Source organism: Cervus canadensis, chromosome X (assembly GCF_019320065.1).
Source record: "Cervus canadensis isolate Bull #8, Minnesota chromosome X, ASM1932006v1, whole genome shotgun sequence".
Taxonomy (NCBI): Eukaryota; Metazoa; Chordata; class Mammalia; order Artiodactyla; family Cervidae; genus Cervus; species Cervus canadensis.
In genome coordinates, this window is record NC_057419.1 from 112,645,338 (window position 1) to 112,669,935 (window position 24,598).

The window sequence follows — 24,598 nt, forward strand, 5'->3', positions numbered from 1 at the left end:
TACACCTAAAACTAACACAACATTGTAAATCAACTATTCTCTCATATAGGGACTTCCTTGGTGGTCCAATGGTTAAGACTCTACCCTCCCAAATGCAAGGGGCCCGAGTTCAGTCTCTCGTCAGGGAACTAGATTTCATATGCTGAACTAAGAGTTCACATGCCGCAACTAAAGATCCCACATGCTGCAACTAAGACCTGGTTGGTTGGTGTTTAGTCGCTCAGTAATGTCCAACTCTTTTGTGATCCCATGGACTGTAGCCCACCAGGCTCCTCTGTTCATGGAATTTCCCAGTCAAGAATACTGGAGCTGCTATTTCCTCCAACAGGGGATCTTCCTGACCCAGGAATTGAACCCACGTCTCCTGCATTGGCAGGCTGATTTTTTACCACTGAACCACCTGGGAAGCCCCAAGACCCAGTTCAGCCAAATAAAATAAATATTTTTAAAAAACTATACTCTCATATAAAATAAAATTTTTTAAAAATGGCAAACTGAGGGTGGGTGGGCTGAGTGGAAAAATGGGGCCAGATGGCTTGTGGGAATAATGCCAGCCTTATTCCCAAGGCCATGAGGTTGCGGGGTGGGGGTGAATAGGCTTTAAGAAACACTACTGCCCAGCACCTGGATCACCCCCACTGGGCTCCTGCCCCTGTTGTCCTGCTACTCATGACCAGGACACCTCCCTTGGCACAATTAAGCCACACACAGACCATCTAACCACCACACCACCCCCCCACACACACACACAATGCAGCTCCAACTCACAGGGTTTATGTAACAAGAGGCAGGAGCGTGTTCCCTCAAGCCCCAGTTTAAGAAAATGGGTCTGCCTCTAACACCAATCATGACATGAAAACACAGGGCACAGATGAGACAAACAAATATATCTAAAAGAGTCTACTGGTTCCTCTCAAGTCCAGGTGCTTGACCTACTGGTAGCCCTTCTTCTCCAAATCTTATCAGTGGTGGTCTAAGGACCTGCACCCTTGTACCTCTGAAGCAGCCCTACAGAGGTTCAGGGAGCTATCCGAGCTATCCATGCCCATTTCAATCAAAAGAAAGTGCCCTCCCTTCTCCCATTTTTACTCCAAAATTAAATCGAATACTGACCTACACGCTGTATTTCAAGATGTTAAAAGATGGCTGCCTTATTCACACAGTCACCTTTAACCTTGGTCTGTGAATGCCCACCAGGCAGTGACCCTCTCCTGCTACCGAAATACTTTTATTAATACCTTCTAGCAAGCTACCAGTGCAAGCAAGTGAACTCAGATAAAACTATCAGGCAGCAAACCTGGTAGGAGCCGGAAGCTGGAACAATGCTTAGTGCAGAGTATTTAGAGGAGAAGGGGCCTGGTTCCAAGGCATCTCCTCATAACAGCTCTTCCTCTCAGGCAGGGTTTAGGGGTCAGCTTTTGACTATGAGACTGTATGCGAGAGGGCTGAGAGGATCAGAAAATCCCACTGTCAAGAGACACCTTTGACTGTCTGTAGCCACTCCTCCCCTCAGTCTGCTCCAGGCCCCAGTCAAAACCCTGCTCCTTCCAATATAGAAGAAGGCCTACTGCAGGCGACCAAATGAGTTTCTTCTTCCCCAATGCAACTAGTCAACTCTTCCTCCCTCTCCTACTCTCTTTCAGAATGCAATTCTCTGACCTTGTCCCTCTTCATTGCAGACTCCCCGTCAAGAGCCACACCACCTCTTTGATCCCTGCACACACCAACATGTATTCCTCAGCTTGAGGGCCACTTTGAGAACATTCATGAATTGAAGGGTATGTATAGGTGGTTTTTAAATCTTTACCTCAATAAGACAAATATTTATCAATAATGTTTATCACAGAACAATGTATGAATTTCATGCCATCTCCCCCGAAACTGCAAGCTCAAAGAACATTTGCAATACAAATTACCAATATTTGGGAAGTTGTGACACCTGACTATTGTCTAGTAGGAGCAAATAAATCCAAGAGAATTGACTTCAAATATGTTATCTACACACAACTAAGTCAAGCTTGCACATTCTCAGCACGTTTTCCAAGGGCAACAAGCAAAAACAATAGGCAGCTAAACAATCAGGAATGTACAGATTTAATTGAGTAATAAGACAGCAGTATCTGGTATTTCATAAACTCTGTATGCTAAACCAATGGATATTTTTAAGTGATCACTTAGATACAAAGGTATAATATTGTTTGTACAATCAACTTAAGTTGGAAAATGTCACATTTTACCTAACATTTATTTGACAAGAGTTCTGATATTCTGGACAGACAAGGAAGAAAAAGAAGGGGAAAAAACCTTCTCAACTGAAAAACCAGTGTACTTAAATTAAGAAAAAGTATCTCCCTTGCTCTGGTTGTTTTAAATTAAATACCCTTTTATGGTACCATTTCAGGAAAATAGTACTTAGAATAAACCTACTTGTCACCTTGATTTTTCTCCCATATAATAGCATTTTGTGTTACACAAACTGAGGCCAGACAGTGAGATTTTTAAATTGGTATATATTTAAAAGCATGCAATTGGAAGCATATGTATCTCTGTAGATGTTCATACAAGATACAGATACATATTCAAAGGCAAGGGTGACGTGCCTTGAAGCCTTTGGGGGCATTCTTTAATCCACTTTCACCACGCTGTAGATTTTAGAAATAAAAATAAAACAGGAAAAAAATCCAATTGTTCCTGAAACAAAATGAGAAAGATTTTTGTTAACCAGACATTATAGAAAATCAAAATAGCTTTCTCAAAAATGCAAAGCATGTCAGTTTGGAGATGGAGTACTGATTCTCTGCATCTCAAGACTTGTACTTTATCCAATAAAAATCACCAGGCTCTCTTGCTGAGCAAAGAGGATGAGCAGCAGGGCTGGAGGCAGTCACCTGCAAAGGGGTGTGAGAATCCATTTGATTGAACACTGCAGGTCTTTAACCAAAGCAAAAAACAAGTAGCTTAAGTTCTCTATTTCAAAACGGATACAAAAAGGTCCAAGGCTACTTTTCTAACATAATAAACTTTGTATAACTTGCTTCAATTTGGAAAATGTAAATAACCATTATCATTATACATAGCAAAATAAGGAATAATCTTGGGACTTCCTTCGTGGTCCAGTGGCTAAGACTCTGCTTCCCACGGTAGGGGGCCCAGTTTGATCTCTAGTCAGGGAACTAGATTCCACATGCCAGAAGAGTTCACGTGTGGCAACTAAAGATCCTGTGTACCACAACCAAGACCTGGCGCAGCCAAATAAATACATTTTTTAAAAGCAAGAATAATCTATTTACTTATATAATCAGAGCATATATTAGTTTTCTAAATGAAAGTTTTATAATATTAAGCTTGAGAAACATCCCATCTCTGGGGATTTATCCTAAAGAAATGATCCTATAGAGAAAAAAATGTCATGCAAAAAATGTTCATAATACTGATTTATAATATTGCAAAACTACAAACAAACCAAATGCCCCCAAATAGGTGACTAGCTAAATGATGGACTAAGATGAAATAAGAGAGGCAGCAGAAATGTCAAATATAGAGACTTCCCTGGTGGTCCAGTGGCTGGGACTCTGAGCACCCCATGCTGGGGGCCACGGTTTGATCCCTGGTCAGGGAACTAGTGGAGAAGGCAATAACACCCCACTCCAGTACTCTTGCCTGGAAAATCCCATGGATGGAGGAGCCTGGTAGGCTGCGGTCCACGGGGTCGCTAAGAGTCAGACACGACTGAGGGACTTCACTTTCACTTTTCACTTTCATTCATTGGAGAAGGAAAAGGCAATCCACTCCAGTGTTCTTGCCTGGAGAATCCCAGGGACAGGGGAGCCTGGTGGGCTGATGTCTGTGGGGTCACACAGAGTTGGACATGACTGAAGTGACTTAGCAGCAGCAGCAGTGAACTAGATCCCACATGCTGCAACTAGGAGTTCGTATACAGCAACTAAAAAAAAAAGATTCCATGTGCCACAACTAAGACCAGCACAGCAAAATTAATTGATTAGTTTAATTATTTTATTTAAAAATGACAAACATAAAGATATATAAAGCAGCATGGGCCAATCTTTTTTAATAACTTATTTATTTATTTTACTTTTGGCTACATTAGGTCTTTGTTGCTTTGCTTAGGCTTTCACTGATCTTCCTTGCAATGTGCGGGTTTCTCATTGCAGTGGCTTCTCTTATTGTGGAGCACAGGCTCTACGGCTTGTGGGCTTCAGTAGTTGTGGCTCACAGGCTTTAGAGCACTGGCTCAGTAGTTGTGGCACAGGGGCTTAGTTAATCCAAGGCATGTGGAATCTTCCCCGATCAGGGATCAAATGTGTGTCCCCTGCACTGGAAGGTGGATTCTTATCCACTGTGCCACAAGGGAAGTCCTGGGGCAATCTTTATAATGTGGTATTAGGTGAAAAAAGCCAGGTCTTAAACAAGTTCCAGGTATCACACCTATGAGAACATTACATAAGCTTTAAACCCGTAGACTAGAGCACAGCATAAATGACAGAAGATACTTCCCTATTTTAGGGTGACATGATTATGGACAAATTTTTCTTTAACATAGAATTCCATTGATGCTCATACTATAAAAATAAATTTTCTTTTTTTTTTAATTTTCAAATGACCTTAATGTTCAATGACTTAATTGAAGAAAATTCTAATAAGATTTCCAAATCCCATAGTCTAAATGGGACACCATAAGACAAGTCAATCATCTAGGAGAATATCTTAATAGCAAGATCACAGAAAGCTGTAGGCAGGGTTTGTTACATTTTTCTATGCCAATTTCTAAATTTAGAATAACTTTCCATTCTATATACCATCATGCCACTTCCCTCCCACTCTTTACAGCTCCTTGTCAGTTAATATGGTATCAAACCAGTCAATCCTAAAGGAAATCAACCCTGGATATTCATTGGAAGGATTGATGCTGAAGCTGAAGCTGAAGCTCCAACACTTTGGCCACCTGATGAGAAGAGTCGACTCATTGGAAAAGACCCTGATGCTGGGAAAGACTGAAGGCAGGAGGAGAGGGTGCAACAGAGGATGAGATGGTTGGATGGTATCACCAACTCAATGGACATTAATCTGAGCAAACTCCAGGAGATAGAAAAGGACAGGGAAGCCTGGCGTGCTGCAGTCCATGGGGTTGCAAAGAGTCGGACATGACTTAGCAACTGAATACACACATGGAATAGTGATAAGATTATAGGCTCTGGAGGGACACAAGTGTCCTCTGTTGGTTATTTGTTGATCTTAGGCAAGTGAGAGTCTTGCCAACCCTCAGTTTTCTAAGTGGAAAAATGGGGATGATAATACCTATTCCTACTTTTGTCTCCCTTTTCTGAATCCAACAACTTCAAAGGTTCATGAGATAACGTATGTCTCTGAATCTAAAACACTCCTGATTTCCATTTGCTGCATATTAGTCCCATAAATTAAGAAAATGTCTATGAATTCTCAACCTTTTGATGCTCTGCTTAAAATACCAAAATGTGTCCTACCCAAAACACAAAAATTCATCAGCCCTCACACTGTTCTGAGAGCTGACTGAGCTAAAGAAGCTGGACTTTCGAGTCACGCAGATGTTTAGCTGGGTGATGTAGAACAAGCTACCTTTCTCCTCTGTTCCTCATAAGTGAAAAGGAATCATACTCCCACCCACCCAACAGGCTTGACCTGAGGGAAAAAAAGGACAAAATACATTAGAGTGTCTGTCAAAATAGGCACTCAAGAAATGATGTTCTGATCTGGGGTTGAAAAGTATGTTCACTTGGGATTTATTTGACTAAATGCCTCAACATCACCTGTAGCCTGGAATCACCTGGGAAGATTTAACAAATACTATTGTCTGGGTCACACCCTCAGCTATGCTACTTAACTGATTGAGATGCAGCCTGAATGTCAAGATTTTTTAAATCTCCCCAGATCCTGCTACTATGAAACCAGGGTTCAGAACCTCTGGGCTAGCCTATCTGTCTGCCTTCCTTCAATGCTTCCTTCCTTCCTTTCTTTCATTTTCTTCCTTCCTTCTTTGTAAACAAACATTAAATATTAAGAAAGGTGTGGAAATTTCTAAGGGTCATTGTTAAAAGCAAGTAAAGTTAAAAGCACACACAAGTTAAAAAACCACACAAGTTAAAAGCAATGTAAAGGAGTGGGCTTCCCAGGTGGCTCAGTAGTAAAGAATCTGCCTGACAATACAGGAGATGCAAGAGATACGGATTCAATCCCTGGGTCGGGAAGATCCCCTGGAGGAGGAAATGGCAACCCACTCCAGTATTCTTGCCTGGAGAATCCTATGGACAGAGGACCCTGGCAGGCTGCAGTCCATGGAATTGCAAAGAGTCAGATACAACTGAGTGACTCAATAACAACAACAAAGGATCTGGAGAAATTTAAAAAAGTTTTTCTACAACTCAATTGCTGGTACTACAAGTTAAGGATAGAAAAAGGGAGATGGGACAAAAAGGGAGAAGTATTATACCTTTGGTGTCTTTGCCTACATTTGCCCCAGGACAGAGAAAGTACTAAACCAGTACTAGAAATGTCCTAGTTTCTTTCTAAACTTAACCTTTTTTCATTAGGTCAGGAGACACATTACAAAAAGACAAACCAACTACAGGATCTTGAATGAGGCCGTCCAAGACAAGCAGAGAAGCCCATTTCCCCCTTTCCTTTCCCTAAATGCAATTCTACAATGAGAAAAACAAAATTCACAGCCTGATCTAAGATTGGCATCCAATACACATTTCCTCCAGGGCCTTCCCAAAGTCTTCATGTACACTTGAAAAAAGAAGAAGAAACTAGCTAATAAAACATTTTGAAAGTCTATCACATTCTATTCAATATAAACAAACCTTTAAAGAGGCTTTCCACAGCTACTGTGGGGACTAAATTCCAATATATATTATTTTGAGAATTGGCACCTGTGACTAAGACATGCAGAAAAGATTTTCCTACCATTGGAATTAGAGCCATTGCACAGAAGAATAAAGAGAAAGCTTGTTTGGAGCAAAGGTCTTAGGGACCTTGACTCTCTTCAGCCATAGTTGATTCAGTATTCAGTAAACACTTTCTCTGGGCCTGGCGCTTGCCAGGTAATGTAAAGGATAGAAAAAGTGGCTCAGGGACTTCCCTGACAGTCCAGTGGTTAAGACTTCTCACTTCCACTGCAGGGGGTGCAGGTTCGATCCCAAGACAGGGAACTAAGATCCTGCACGCTGTGAGGTGTGGTCAAAATGTAAAAAAATAGCAGGGGGACCTCTGGTGGGGAACAATGCCAGGGGCTAATCAACATATTGCTGCTTATATAGAGGTCACAGTCAGAGACTTGGAAAGGACCCTTAACTCCAGCCTTTCTCACTTTCATATTTTATCAGTCACCAAGACCTTCCAATTCCAACTTGGAATTTTTTTTAAAAGTGCAAATATTTTATTTTACATGCTTACTTAAATACTTCTTCTCACCTGCCTTCATGGCACAGTGGGCAATGGATCACTCTCATAAATACTTCTTTTCCTCAACTGAATACTTACCATGATACAGAATACAACCACTTTTCCCCTCTCAGTTGGTAACCCGTGACATTTTTTGTTTCTGTGTTTAATGCAGAAAGTCTTAATAGAGACAATTTAATATAATTTATAAACATATTTTATACTCATATTTGCATAATTGTATAACTCATAAAAATAAAAATCAGAGATGGTAAATATAGTTTTCACTGATTCCTTGATTAATTTATGCTTACTTTCCAAGCTCAATGCTCTATCAATAATAAAATAATGTTTTCTAGGATCTTTTCTCTAAAAACTTTATTATCAGTTCTAGAACATGATTGATGTTGCTTTTTATGGGAATTTTCTGAATCCATCCCCTCCATCCATCTGTCCATCTCCATAGCCATTGGGTCTTAAGTCATACTCACTAAATCTCTCATCTACAAAACTATCTCTTGGCTTGTCTTTATGGACAGTCTCCCTCTCAAATCAATTCTCCACTCTATCAGAGTGATTGTGATACTTCCAAAACACAAATTTGATTGCCCAGCCCCTACTTACAAACTTTAAATAGCTTTCCATAGCAAAGGTACTTAAACCCTGGAGAGTATCACAAACTTGTTAAGCAATTAAAAATACAGATAAGCAAGGATTCTGATTCACAGGCTTTAGGATAGGCCCTGGGCATCAGATTTATTGGTTTTAGTCGGTTTAGTTTAGCCAGAGATATGAACAAATACCTTCATGACCAAGAAAATGACGATGATGATTATAATAATGACAATAGCTGTTATTTATTAAATGCTTGGGTTTCCCTGGTGGCTCAGTGATAAAGAATCTGCCTGCAGTGCAGGAGACACAGGTTTGATCCATGGGTCAGGAAGATCTCCTGGAGAAGGGAATGGCTACCCACTCCAGTACTCTTTCCTCGAGAATTCCACAGACAGAGGAGCCTGGCCAGCTACAGTCCATGGGGTCTCAAAGAGTCGGACACAACTTAGCAACTGAGCATAAGGAAAAGGAATACTTCCCTTCCTTTGAAATTTTTAGTATGATACTTGAAACTAGAAGAATACTAGCTACCACAGGGCCCAGAGTTAGAATAGGTCTGTAACTACCTGTACTGGGAAAAAATGTTAAGACCTTGAGGTTCTCAATATTCTTGAAAATAGAGAACACTATGTCCTGTTCATTCCAATAGCACCCGGCATTTTGGTCCATAAATGTAAGCTGAAATAAAAATGAGCTGGGATTGAAGAGGTAATAGAATTATCCCAAAGATTATACTGGCCTTGACTCCCTGTATTCTAGAATAATGTGGAAAAATTGGAAGGGTGTGCCTTTATTTTTTTAAGAAGGGCTGGAAGGGTTGAAAGAGCATGGAAAAGACTTGGAATTGGCTGTTATCGTTATCTACCCCTGAGGGTGATGTTTTATGGCTTTAGGTACATGCACCTGTCTTCATTCTCCCAATTACAGGAAGTCCACCAGATCTAACAGAAAGCCACAGAGGAGATTTTGCAGGCATCATTTGGTGGTTGGTTTGGCCTTAGCTTAAAAAAGTACCTCTTGCTTAAGGAGGATGTGGAGAGTTGTATGTAAGAGAATAAACAAACAAAAAAAAGAATAAACAATGGAGTCAGACCAACCAGGATTTGAATGAATCATAGCTCCCAGACTAAGCTAGCTAAGTGACCTTGAACAAGTCACTTAATCTCTCTGGACCTCAGTTCCTCATCCATGCAATAGGAGTAATATGACTTACACCTCACAACAGTTAGACAGTTAGGTGAAAATTGAGATAAATGTATGTTAATAGTTGACACATAATTGACTCAATAAGAAATAAATAGTATTATATCTTATGTTTTCATATTCCCTGTAAGCACCTTGCCAAGCCCATAAAAAGTTTAGTAAATATTTGTTGGCTGCTTAACAATTAGCATTAATACATCTTTATTCCTTTCTGATCTTTTGTCCTTTAGAATTTAAATTTTTAATAAGACAGAGACAATTTGGTATAATAAAGCACAAAAGAACCACTATAGCTAATATTTGTATATTAAGATAATTGGACTTTTCCTTCAGTATAGTTTATTTCATCATGCACTGTGTGAGAACATTTTTCACTTCAATTTAGTGACAAAAATATTAAACAGTAGACACTCTCAAAATATACTGAACTTTATTTGCTTCTTTTAATGAATAAAAATATGTTTAAAGCATAGACACTTAGTGAGAAAGCCAACAGAAAAGCACTCTAAACTTGGCTGATACTTCTGGGTCTTAGAAACTCTTTGCATCACACTGGCTTCAATCACTGCACAGTGATTGCTGATTCAAAGTCGCTGATTCTAAACATGTTCTCTTGAGATGAACAAAACTATATTTGGAATATAGCATTAACTCCCAGGTAAAAGTGAGGTTCAAAAATAGTATTTCTTACAGTACTATTAACATTTGGGCCAGATAATTCTTTGTTGTACATCATAGGATCTTTAGCACCATCCTTGGCCTCTACCCACTAGATGTCATTAGCATCCTCCCATCCCAGTCGTGACAATCAAAACTGTCTCCAGATATTGCTAAATGTCCTATAAGGGGATAAATCTGTCCCTGGTTGAGAATCACTGCTCAGGAGTAATAGTCTGTGGCTAAATGCAAACATTTAGATAAAATATTTAATTTGCTACCCATGGTAATGCCAACCAGGATTTATATTAAACCATAAACTCTACTATCATAATAGAACATAGCATTTAAACTTTAGGAGAGGGAATCTTAAGTGTTAGACCTGAATTGGTTATTCTGATCTTATGTCTATTATATCAAACTAGAGATACATTATTTCAATTAATTTTAAGACTTTAACTCATTTGTTGATATCAAAAAGAGAACTTGATGCAAATTTTAAAAATCACTATCCTCCAATCAAGATCAAGTATCCACATGTGTGCCGACCATCAACCTCCATTAGAAATCTGAGTAAAATGATCAAATTAGAAGATATCACAGCCTACTTGGTCACACATAGACTTCATTTCTTTAATAGCTGGTTTCTTAACAGCTGGTTAAACTAGTTATACTGAAACTAGTTAGGATTTGGGACAAGTCACCCAACTTGAACTGAAGTTTATCTTTGTCTCTACAATGTAACATTTCTCTCCTGGTACCCTTTGGTGACATTATTGGTATAGTGTGGCTTATCCTTCTGCCTGTTCTTTGAATTCTATTTCAAAATGTTATTAACACATCTGTTAGTGTGCTATGTACTGAAAATTGAGTAGAGGAACACCAGCCACAATGCACATCATTTCCTTTGCCTCAAAAACTGAGAGGAAGAAAACAATGGGGTGCCATTTTAGACATATTGAGTTAACAAAAAAGAAAACCATTTTGGGGGGAGTTGGTTATTATTTCTGTTAAAATAATACTCAATGCCAGCCAAGGCTGTAGGGAAAACGATACAACTCTGCTGATGCCAGAAAAGCATAAAGAGCCATAAAAATATTTATGCTTTTTGACCCGGTCATCCCATTTCACAGACTATCCTAAGGAAATAATTCAAAGTGGGGGGAGGTGGGGGGGGTTCAACAGTGAAGAAACAGTTAAGTAATCTTCTCAACAGATTAAACAGCCATAAAAGTGGCAAATATAAAGGACATATAGGAACATACTCAATATTGAAAAGCTATGAGGTCCTGTACTTCCATTATGATGCCATGGATGAATTCAAATACCAAAGAGGAATGTGGTGACCACAAGGAAGAAATCTGGATGAATGCATAATTATTCTAAGTTAGTGTAAAACTCTTCAGTAATTTTTACACGAATAGATATTGCTAATTTTAAAGTTCTCATTTAAAAAATTCACTCTCAGAAAGATCTGCCTGTAGCAAGAAAGAGTAATCAGCAATTAAGAACTGTACTTTTGTGTACATCTATATTCTTAAGACTAATTATTTCATTAAGAATGTCTTCCTCAAAAGTGAAACACCATGAGCAGAGGCAATAAGCCTTGCTTCCTGCTGTGAACCTCAAAATATAGTGGTGAAATGGAATACAGAGATGCCATTCAAGAGTCTTAGGCAGAAAGGGCTTCTTAAAGAACAGTTGTAGAAAATTGATGTCCAAAGCACACTTCACAATTTAAAATTTTTTTCCTGATATGAACGATAACTAGGATTTACTTTGGAGGTTTTTCATGATTTAATTTTAAAATAGATATGGAGATCTCTTTTCCTCTCCCCATCCCCCGCCATGAAAAATAATTTGCTCTGATTCAAGACAGGGACATAGGAAGATCCTAAACTCACGTCCTCCCATAGACACACCAAACCTACAGCAATACATGGAACAAATTCCTCTGAAAAAAACCTGGCAGAGCAACATCTTCACAAGGGACAAATTAGAGGGGAAACTGCATCATAGTGGGTAGGAAAGGCTGGGACAATGATCTCACCATAAACCCCAAATCCAGCATGGTGATACACAATTGGGAGGGAATCCAAAACCTGGAGCTTCTTTCTGAGGACCAAAGGGTTCATGCCCTACATCAGGCACTCCAACCTTTAAGACTGGCACCTGAGAAATAAACTCTCCAGACATTGGGTTTTGAAAAACCATGGAGCTCATACCCATGAGACCCAAGCAGCTGATACAAACTGAAGTTTGGCTCTTAAGGGCTCATATGCCATCTCCAAAATATACTAATAGTTCATGCAGCTCAATATCAAAAAAACAAACCACCCAATCCAAAAAAAATGGGCAGAAGATCTAAATAGTCATTGCTCCAAAGACATAAAGATGGCCAAGAGGCCCATGTAAAGATTCTCAACATCACTAATGATTAGAGAAATGCAAATCAAAACTACAAAGAGGAATCACCTCACACCAGTCAGAATGACCATCATCAAAAAGTCTATAAACAATAAATGCTAGAGAGGGTATGGAGTAAAGGGACCCGCCTATACTGTTAGTGGGAATATAAACTGGTACAGCCACTATGGAGAACAGTATGGAGGTTCCTTAAAAAACTAAAAATAGAGCTACCATATGATCCTGCAATCCCACTCCTGGGCATATATCATATATCTGGAGAAACCATAATTCGAAAAGATAGAAGCACCCCAATGTTCATTGCAGCACTATTTACAACAGCCAGACATAGAAACAACCCAAGTGCCCATAAACAATGAATGGATAAAGAAGATGTGGTACTATATATACAATAGAATATTATTCAACCATAAAAAAGAACGAAATAATGCCATATGCAGCAACACAGATGGACCTAGAGATTGTCATACTGAGTAAAGAAGTCAGAGGACAACAAACAGCACATGATATCCCTTATATGTGGAATCTTAAAAAAAAGGGTAGAAATAAACTTATCTACAAAACAGAAAGAGACACAGATGTAGAAAATAAATTTATGCTTACCAGGGGGTGGAGGGGAATAAACTGGAAGATTGGGATTGACATATACACACTATTATATACAAAATAGGTTAACTAATAAGGACCTACTGTATATCACAGGGAACTCTACTCAATAATCTGTAATAGCCTATATAGGGGAAAAAATCTAAAAAAGAGGGGCTATATGTATATGTATAACTGATTCACTTTGCTGTACACCTGTAACTAATACAACATTGCAAATCAACTATTTTCCAATAAAAAATAATTTAACCTTACTTATGGTTTCCTTTGTTGTGCAAAAGCTCTTAAGTTTCATTAGGTCCCATTTGTTTATTTTTGCTTTTATTTGCAAAACAGAAAAAGAGACACAGAAGTACAGAACAGACTTTTGAACTCTGTGGGAGAAGGTGAGGGTGGGATGTTTCGAAAGAACAGCATGTATATTATCTATGGTGAAACAGATCACCAGCCCAGGTGGGATGCATGAGACAAATGCTCGGGCCTGGTGCACTGGGAAGACCCAGAGGAATCGGGTGGAGAGGGAGGTGGGAGGGGGGATCGGGATGGGGAATACGTGTAAATCTATGGCTGATTCATGTCAATGTATGACAAAACCCACTGAAATGTTGTGAAGTAATTAGCCTCCAACTAATAAAAAAAATAAAAATAAAAATAAATTAATTTAAAAACTCAAAACTACAACGAAGTATAACCTCACAACAGTCAGAATGACCATCATTAAAAAGTCTACAAATAACAAATGCTGGAGAGGGTGTGCAAAAAAAAGGAACCCTTCTACACTGTTGGTGGTAATGTAAACTGGTGCAGCCACTATGGAAACACTATGCAGATTCTTGAAAAATTGAAAATAGATTTACCACAAGATCCAGCAATTCCACTCCTGAGTACTTATCTGAAGAATACAAAAACACTAATTCAAGCTATATGAACCCATATGCTCACTGAAGCCTCATTTACAACAGCCAAGATATGGAGGCAACCTAAGTGTTTATCAATAGAGGATGTGGTATATGTGTGTGTAGATACATATATATACATAATATATATAACACATAGATATATATATATACATAATACACATATATTTTATATATATATATAACTCAGACATTAAAAAAGAATGAAACCTTGTCATTTGACCATTTGGGACAACATAGATGGACCCACAGGGTATTATGCTAAGTAAAAGAAGTCAGACAGAGAAAAACAAATACTGTATGATTTCATTTGTACCTGGAATCTAAAACACAGAACAATTGAACAAACATAACAAAATAGAAACAGAGTCATGGATTTAGAGAACAAACAGGTGGCTGCTGGGGGGAGGGGGGAGGAGTGAAACAGGTGAGGGAAATTAAGAGATACAAAATCCCAGTTACAAAATAAATAAGCCATAGGATGAACTGTACAGTATGGGGAATATAGTCAATGATTATGCAGTATCTTTGTATGGTGACAGATGGTAGCTAGACTTATCATGGTGATCATTTTGAAATGGACAGAAATATCAAATCACTGTTGTATATCAAGAACTAACATAGTGTTGTAGGTCAATTATATTTCAACAAAGAAACAAACAAATTCATAGAAAAAGAGATCAGATTTGTAGTTACTAGATGTGAGGGATAGGGGAAGAGGAATTGGTTGAAGGCAGTCAAAAGATACAAAGTTTCAGTTATAAAATAAATAAGTACTTATAATGTAAAACATGGTAAGTGTAATTAATACTGTTGTACATTACATATGAAAGTTGTTGAGAGTAAATCCTAAGAGTTCTCAGAAGAAAAAAATTTTTCTATTTTGTTAATTTTGTATCTGTATGATATAAATGTTCATTGATATAAATGTTCAAGTGGTCAATGTTCATGACCACTGTGGTCATCATTTCATGATGCATGAAAGTCAAATAATTATGCTGTATACCTGAAACTTATACAGAGCTGTATGTCAGCTATACCTCAATAAAAAATCTGAATAAAACTGGAAAGGAAAAAATATATACACCCTCCAGAAAGATTTTAGGCCTGTTACTATGCTGCTGCTGCTGCTGCTGCTGCTAAGTCACTTGAGTCGTGTCCAACTCTGTGCTACCCCATAGATGGCAGCCCACCAGGCTCCTCTGTCCCTGGGATTCTCCAGGTAAAAATACTGGAGTGGGTTGCCATTTCCTTCTCCAATGCATGCATGCACGCTAAGTCGCTTCAGTCCGACTTTGTGCGACCCTATGGACGACAGGCCACCAGGCTCCTATGTCCATGGGATTCTCTAGGCAAGAATACTGGAGTGGGTTGCCATTTCCTTCTCCCCCTGTTACTATAGATGTATGCAATTTATTACCAAAAAGTGAGCAGAAGATCTGAATAGACATTTTTCCAAAGACATACAGAAAGCCAAAAAGTACATGAAAAGATGCTCAGTAGCACTAATCATCAGGGAAATGCAAATCAAAACCACAATGAGATACATCTCACACCTGTTAGAATGACAATTATCAAAAACACAAGAAATAAAAAGTGTTAGCAAGGATGTGCAGGAAAGGGGACCCTGTGCACTGTTAATAGGAATATACATTGGTATAGCCACTATGGAAAATGGTATGGAGGTTCCTAAAAAAATTAAAAATAGAATACCATATGATCCAGAAATTCTACTTCTGGGTATTTATCCAAAGAAAATGAAAACACTTACAGAAAAAAAGCCATGTACACCATGTTCACTGCAGTGTCATTTACAGTAGCCAAGATATGAAAACAACCTAAGTGTCTGCTGATGTATAAATGGATAAAGAAAATGTGGTATATGCACACAGTGGAATATTATTCAGCCATAAAAAATACAATCCTGCTTTTTGTGACAACATGGACTTTGAGGGCATTATGCTAAGTGAAATAAGTTAGACAAAGAAAGACAAATACTGCATGCTCTCACTTACATGTGGAATCTTAAAAACATAAAACACCAAGCTCATAGATACAGAGAACAGACTGGTGGTTTCCAGAGGCTGGGGGATAGAGACAAGAATGTGGGCAAACTTCACTCTGTATAATGGGCTCCAGTTTCATCCAAAGTAAGCCAGAAAGATAAACACCAATACAGTATACTAATGCATATATATGGAATTTAAAAAGATGGTAACGATAACCCTTATATGCAGGACAGAAAAAGAGACACAGATGTACAGAACAGACTTTGGACTCTGTGGGAGAAGGCGAGGGTGGGATGATCTGAGAGAATAGCATTGAAACATGTATATTATCAAGGGTGAAACAGATCGCCAGCCCAGGTTGGAAGCATGAGACAAGTGCTCAGGGCTGGTGCACTGGGATGACCCAAAGGGATGGGAGGGGGAGGGAGGTGGGAGGGGGGATCAGGATGGGGAACACATGTAAATCCATGGCTGATTCATGTCAATGTATGGCAAAAACCACTACAATATTGTAAAGTAATTAGCCTCCAACTAATAAAAAATAAATGGAAAAAAATAAAAGAGTGTGGGCAAAATGGGTGAAGGTGGTCAAAAGTTCAAATTTCTAGCTATAAAATAAATAAGTCATAGGGATATGATGCACAGCATGGTGATTATAAATAATAATACTATACTTATTAGTATTTAAAAGTTGCTAAGAGAATAAACCTTAAAAGTTCTCATTGATTGCAAACATTTTGTAACTGTGTATGACAGATGTCAACTAGACATTATGGTAATCATTTGATAATATATACAAATATAGAGTCATTGTGTTGTACACCAGAAACTAATAAAATGTTGTATATCAGTTACACTTCAATCTAAAAAATTTTTTAAAGTAAACTAGATATGGAAACATTATTCCATAAGGGTATCTACTCTCTTTCATACACTATGTAATTCAAGAAGAACCATGTGCTTAGCACTATGAAGGATAGAAAATAGGCATAAGATGTGTGGTCCCTGTTCTCAAGAAGATTCCAAGTTAGGTGGAGAAACATGCTAAAAAAAAAAATCAGGAGGATACACACCTGAACTCAATAAATGATTCAGTTTAAGAGATTTAGAAAATACACGGAGCAGGCAGAACAGGAGCCCAAACACCAAGGTAAGTTTAGATCTTGATAAGGAAGTATGGCACTATTAAAGTTTTCTAGTTTTCTAAAAAGATGAATGAAATTATCACATTTAAACACCCTCAACGTCCCATCACTCCAACAATAAAATCTAAATTCCTTAGTAGAGTTTTTGAGACCTTGGTAAGATCTGCCAGTTCCTTACATCTCTAACATCACTATTGCCACCTAGTGAAGTCCCGCCCCCCTTGCCATTGTGAACTCCGTGCTGAAGATGTCAAATTCCTTCCTACTTCAGAATTTTTGAACATGCTGTCACCTGTTTGAAACACTTGATTATCCACCTCTTCTTTCATATCATTTCTTTCACAAAATTCATCAAACCCTAATTCCTTCTTTGTCTGCCATCTATTAACATATAACATCCACAAAAGCAGGGGCCCTTACCTGTTTTGTTCACCACTGTGCTCCCAGCACCTAGCCCAGAGTCTAGCGCTGTGTAAGACAGAAAAAGAAGTTTCTGAAGAATAAATAGGGAGGCTGTGATTAACTATAAAGCATGGAAAAATGAAAGTGAAAGTCGCTCAGTCATGTCCGACTCTTTGTGACCCCATGGACTAATCCAGTCCAGGGAATTCTCCAGGCCAGAATACTGGAGTGGGTAGCCTTTCCCTTCTCCAGGGGATCTTCCCAAGTCAGGGATTGAACCCAGGTCTCCCTCACTGCAGGTGGATTCTTTACCAGCTGAATTACCAGGGAAGCCCAAGAACACTGGAATGGGTAGCCTATCCCTTCTCCAGCCAGTCTTCCCGACCCAGGAATCGAACTGGGGTCTCCTGCATTGCAGGCAGATTCTTTACCAACTGAGCTATCAGGGAAGTCCATAAAGCATGGAAGGGCTATGTTAAGAATTCATGCAAATTAAGCCAAGGAGATCAGAGATTAGAGATGAGGGTCAAAGAGAGAGAGAAATTCAGATGAATCAGTGGGTGGGGGAGGAAGTGCTAGATTCACTTTCTGGGGCATGAACCAACATGACATGAAAATGTTCAGAATATACGTGAAGAGAGGTTATGGCTAGAGACAGAGATTTGGGAACTGTCAGCACTAAGGAGATAAATGAAGCCCTGGGACTAAATAAACTCTAAAAGGGAGAGTGCAGAAAGGACTGAAATGCTGAAGGTGGAACCCTCAATAAAGCCTAGAGTTAGGTGACAGGAAGAGGGAGGGAAACAAAAGAATTCACAATTCGGCACAGGAAGAAGAATGCCAATCTTGCTAGAAGAATTTCACAGAATGGGTGTGGAGTAGTGTTTAACCAAGAAGCCAGGGAGGATGGTGACCAGGGAACGGCCATTAGGTTTTTGCAAGAGACCACTGAGAACCTTGCAGAGTCAGATATTAGTGACAGAAGCAATTTAAGTGGTGGAGACTACCAATGGGCATAGATGTTTGTCAGCAATGGGACCATTTGGGATGACATTTCACTTTTGAAAGAAGCTACTGGTAATATAAGACTCCCAGAAAAAGGTAGCCTGAGTCAAAATGTTAGGTAATGAAGAAAACATTAGCCTGAAATCACTGCACTCAATCCATTCAACTGCACATTACACAAATAGAAAAGCCAGTAATTTACAAAGAGAGAAATCCAAAACAAGACACTGTGGGCAGAGATGGCATGTACACACAGCAATATGGGTGAAATTCACAAACAATCTGGGGAAAAAGAAACCTGACCTCAAAGAAGCCAGACATAGAAGAGTCTATCTTGTATGATTCCATTAACCTACAATTCAAAAACAGGGCAAGTTAACTGATGCTGTTAAAAGTCAGGATAGTGGTTGCCTTTGGGGAAGATGAGTGGAAAGATGCCCAACAGAGGCTTTGGGTCCGTGGATCACGTAGTTTTTATTAACATGGCTGTCAGTTACAGAGTGTGTTCAATGCTGTACACTTATGACGTGTGCATTTTTCTGCAGGCATATTTCAGTAAAAAGTTTAAAAACCTCAGAAGCAAACGTGAGGAGCCTCATTAGGCTAGAATAGTGAGACACTGTCAGGCCTTCGGTTTTAAATAGAACTCATTTTTTAGTTCCCCCAACAGGAATGGAACTCAGGCTCCCTGTAGTAGAAATGGAAGCATGGAGTCCCAACCACTGGACCACCAGGGAATTTCCTAAATAGAACTGAGAGATGAGAGGAGGCCTGCACAGTCTTCTCCTTACTGAAGAGTTAAGAGCAGCAGGTACACAAAAACGACAGAAAGAAGTCACCACCAAGATGCCCAGTTTCTCAGATAATGTTTGCATGTGTCTTAAGGCTTTGATTTCCGACAAATTTTCATTGTTAATTTTTGCATATTTGTTGAACCTGGAGCGTTAAAAGCATAGGAAGATGCTTCAAATGTTCCAAACTGACCTACACAAATGATGTGACTTGAGCTAAAACCAGAACTTAAAAAGTGAGGCAGGTAAATGTGGACCACTGCTTCCCTTGGGCTGGCAAGGGCATAAAGCTCTCCAAATTCATTATTTCTCCAATGGGATCATTTTAGAAACAATGCCATTTTTTCACCTGCTTTAAGCATTCATCTAAACAAGAATTTCCATCACATCTGAACCAAAATAACAATCCCAAATGAGTAATCCTAAGAAGTATCCATCTTGTTCCTCACCTATAATTGCTTATATTGACTTAATCTAATTTTACTAATTTAAAAGTTATTCAAGTCAGTTAATTTTTTATGCCTGGAAGGAATTCAAAAGTGATTACACACAACCCTTACTGTGTTTTGGAACACATCCCTACTGTTTAAAAACATTCACAAGGGACGGTCTTACAGCTAAGTACATAAGGTCCCTCCAGCTCCCCAGGCCTTGCAATCTTTTATCCCCAAAGCATAGAAATGAACATGATGACTTTGTTCCCTCTTCCTTCCATTAATTGTTAATTGATGCTTATTATATTATGGCTATCTCCAAGTCTCTTTAGAGAATCCAAAATACACAAAATGTAATTCTGTGCTTACCGGTGAATAGGAAAAAAATCAAGACCATGATCATCGTGTACCCAAAGTACAAAATGGTGCTTGCAATGCCTGTGATTTTAAGTTTGGCGAAGAAGTAGTAAACTGCATAAGCAAAAAAATAAACAGCTGTAAAACTGCTGGTAAGAAAGGCTCTCCACCACCAATGATAATCCTATGAGAAGAGGTAGAAAAAACAACTTTTTAGATGAAACTCTAACTATACATGGGTTAGTAATTATAATAAGAGGCAACATAAAATAGGCTCTATAGGACTGTGGATTAAAAGAAATAAAAGAGGAAGTTTCAGAAGAAATTTAATTTCATATGTACTGTCTGACTAATGTACATCCTGCTTGAGGCGCCCTCACAATGATAAACTCTTGGTTTCCAGGGGGACTATGTGTGCCCTCAGGGATTGTACTTCTAATATGCACATCCCTTCTCCCTAGACGCTGCCTCAGCCCTGGAAGGCTTTCAGGTCAGCTTCAATTTACTGGCCAGAGTTGTGCTGGGCCTGAATTGATGCCTCAGTTCAGGTAAAAAAAGGTTAGTAGAGAAATTTAAGATAGATCTTTTTCCCCCCTTACAGTTTTATTGAGATATAATTGATACACAGCATTGTCTAATTTTAAGGTGTACAATATAATGATTTGACTTAACTTATCATGAAATGATTATCACAGTAATTTTACTAAACATCCATCATCTTATATAGATACAAAATTAAAGAAATAGAGAAAAATATATTTTTCCTTGTGATGAGAACTCTTAGGATTTACTATCTTAACAACAGTCATAAAGAGCACACAGCAGTGTCAATTATATTTATCATGATGTACATTACATCCCTAGTACTTGTTTATCCTATAACTGCAAGTTTGTACCTTTCAACCACCTTCATCCAATTCTCCCTCCCCCTAACCCGTGCCTCTGGTAACCACAAGTCTGCTCTTTTTTTCTATAAGTTTGTTTGTTTAAGATAGACCTTTATGGTTAATGGGAATTATTTTAACTGGCTAAATTCATGATCCATGGAGGCATGACAGAGGTCAATAATCAGGTTAGTCTCACCCTGCCCATGGGTTCCTTCTGATAATAAAATTACCATAAAAGCACCATGGTCAAGGGCCAAGGGGATAAATGCAGAAAAGAGTTAACATAGCAGGTCTGAGGTTGCCATCTTTAGAAAGGTCTGCTTACAAAAAAAAAAAAAAAAAGTCTGCTTACAAGGTTGACTCTTGGCTTAATACCTGGGAATTTAGCATTTAATCATTCCCTGACTGATAAGACTGGTTTTCTATACCTAGACTGTACAAACTATGTGATTCATGGTGAACACGTGCTTTCCTTTAGAGTGTCTGAAAAGTTTGGAGTTGTTAGGCAGAGTGTGCCTATGTGACTAGCTCCCAATAAAAGCCTTGGCTATTGAGTCTCTTGTGGGCTTCCCTGGGCAGACACACTGCACATATACTACTGCATTTTTTACTGCTGCAGAAGGAGCACGCTTGGTGTGTCCCCTCATGAGGGAGAGAAAACACAGGAAGACTGCACATGGGTTTTTTTTCCAGGTTCCATCTGTGTCTTTTTCCCTTACTGATCCTGTTGTGCATCCTTTTGCTGTAACAAACCCTAGCCAAGAAGATGTCTATATGCTGAGTCTCATGAGTCCTTCTAGTGAGTCACCAAATATGTGGATGGTTTTGGGGGCCCTCAAACCTTTCTAAGAAATATATGTGTATATATATATCTTATGCCTATTAATGTTTTATTAATGATTGTTACAGAATTCCTATGACAAAATGTATCATAGAATGAATGAGTATTCATTCATTCTAAGTATATACGTACATAAGTATATACTTAAGTATATACTTACCTAAGTATAATATGTACATAATTATATATCTTTTACTTTTATTCCTATAGCTCAAGAAAAAAATGCTCTAAGATATCATGTATATAATAATCATTCCCTAAACTCTCTTGTCACCTTTAGAAAGTCACATTAAATTACCAAAATAAGAGGGATCTAGGGGATTTAAGAAAATATGTTCACCACTAGCTCAGTTATTCAAAATGACCTTAGGAAAAATTGAGGGTGGCATTAGGTAAAAAGAATTATTTATGTCCATGGCAACCAAAACAACAAAAAGAAAGAGAAAGGGTCTTTAGCAGCAACCTCAAGCCCATAAAATATAATCCTGGCCTAAGCTACAAGAAAATGTTCATTGTTAAAAAGAAAACATCATCAAATCAGATCGTTTATGTCTGAACTATCAAATCAGTTCCCTACTTTTTTTATGTTAACTGAATACTATACAGAAATTATAGTAACTAGCCAGAGAGAAACTGCTTTCTGTTGAAAACTTTCTATCAAAGTAGCATTAACCTACTGATGAAAGAAATCAAAGAAAACACAAATAGATGGAGAAATATACCATGTTAATGGATTGGAAGAATCAATATAGTGAAAATGACTATACTACCCAAAGCAGTCTATAGATTCAATGCAATCCCTATCAAGCTACCAACAGTATTTTTCAGAGAACTAGAACAAATAATTTCACAATTTGTATGGAAATACAATAAAACCTTGAATAGCCAAAGCAATCTTGAGAAAGAAGAATGGAACTGGATGAATCAACCTGCCTGACTTCAGGCTCTACTACAAAGCTACAGTCATCAAGACACTATGGTACTGGCACAAAGAAAGAAATATAGATCAATGGAACAAAATAGAAAGCCCAGAGATAAATCCACACACCTTATGGACACCTTATCTTTGACAAAGGAGGCAAGAATATACAGTGGAGAAAAGACAATCTCCTTAACAAGTGGTGCTGGGAAAACTGGTCAACCACTTGTAAAAGAATGAAACTAGAACACTTTCTAAAATCATACACAAAAATAAACTCAAAATGGATTAAAGATCTAAACATAAGACCAGAAACTATAAAACTCCTAGAGGAAAACATAGGCAAAACACTCTCTGACATAAATCAAAGCAGGATCCTCTATGACCCACCTCCCAGTGTATTGGAAATAAAAGCAAAAATAAACAAATGGGACCTTATTAAACTTAAAAGCTTTTGCACAACAAAGAAAACTATAAGCAAGGTGAAAAGACGGCCTTCAGAATGGGAGAAAATGATAGCAAATGAAACAATGGACAAAGAATTAATCTCAAAAATATACAAGCAATTCCTACAGCTCAATTCCAGAAAAATAAATGACCCAATCAAAAAATGGGCCCAAGAACTAAACAGTTCTCCAAAGAAGACATACAGATGGCTAACAAACACATGAAAAGATGCTCAACATCACTCATTAGCAGAGAAATGCAAATCAAAACCACAATGAGGTACCACCTTACGCCAGTCAGAATGGCTGCTATCCAAAAATCTACAAACAGTAAATGTTGGAGAGGGTGTGGAGAAAAGGGAACCCTCTTACACTGTTGGTGGGAATGCAAACCTGTACAGCCACTATGGAGAACAGTGTGGAGATTCCTTAAAAACCTGGAAATAGAACTGCCATATGACCCAGCAATCCCACTGCTGGGCATACACACCAAGGAAACCAGAATTGAAAGAGACACGTATACCCTAATATTCATTGCAGTTTACTGTTTATAATAGCCAGGACATGGAAGCAACCTAGATGTCCATCAGCAGATGAATGGATAAGGAAGCTGTGGTACATATACACCATGAAATATTACTCAGACATTAAAAAGAATACATTTGAATCAGTTCTAATGAGGTGGATGAAACTGGAGCCTATTATACAGAGTGAAGTAAGCCAGAAAGAAAAACACCAATACAGTATACTAACACATATATATGGAATTTGGAAAGATGGTAACAATAACCCTATATGCGAGACAGCAAAAGAGACACAGATGTATAGAACAGTCTTTTAGACTCTGTGGGAGAAGGCGAGTGTGAAGATCTGAGAGAATAGCATTGAAACATGTACATTATCATATATGAAACAGATCGCCAGTCCAGGTTCAATGCAAGGGCTGGTGCACTGGGATGACCCAGAGGGATGGGATGGGGAGAGAGGTGGGAGGGGAGTTCAGGATGGGGAACACATGTAAACCCATGGCTGATTCATATCAATGTATGGCAAAAACCACTACAATATTGTAAAGTAATTAGCCTCCAACTGAAATAAATTAATTTAAATAAAAACATAGCATTAACTTGATAGCTGCATCAAAATCAAAATGTGTCATTAGGAAAACACAATATAAAAGTGATCCCAAGTTGTAGAAACCATGCAGTTAACACTTAGTTTAATCCCTTTCTCAACAGACTTCTAATTCTAATAATGCAGGTTTAGAAAGCTTCAGATGTATTATTAGTTTCTTATGTCTTTACCTCAGAACACAAATGAAAATAACACAGCAGAATGGTAGCTTCAGAACAAGTAATCAGAAGAATTATAAAGACTAGGAAAAGGAAGCCAAACATGATGTACATCTGATGAGACCTGAAAAGAAAAATGACAATTTTAAAATAAGCTTTAACTTAAGGATACACACAGAAAGATCCATCCAACTCTAAACAGTAAACT

The 24,598-nt window shown here is 38.4% G+C and overlaps 1 protein-coding gene across 1 annotated transcript in view; it reads right to left on the reverse strand.

Moving 5' to 3' along the window:
- Nucleotides 1-2,526: 2,526 nt before the first annotated feature.
- Nucleotides 2,527-24,598, reverse strand: part of LOC122434985 (transmembrane 9 superfamily member 2-like) — an 82,640-nt gene continuing 60,568 nt past the window's right edge. Inside the window, exons 15-17 of the mRNA XM_043458806.1 lie at nucleotides 24,403-24,514; nucleotides 20,018-20,189; nucleotides 2,527-2,691 (exon numbers count right to left, since the gene is read on the reverse strand). Coding sequence (XP_043314741.1) covers nucleotides 2,624-2,691; nucleotides 20,018-20,189; nucleotides 24,403-24,514 — 352 coding nt within the window. The 3' untranslated portion in view covers nucleotides 2,527-2,623. The remainder of the gene's footprint in view (nucleotides 2,692-20,017; nucleotides 20,190-24,402; nucleotides 24,515-24,598) is intronic.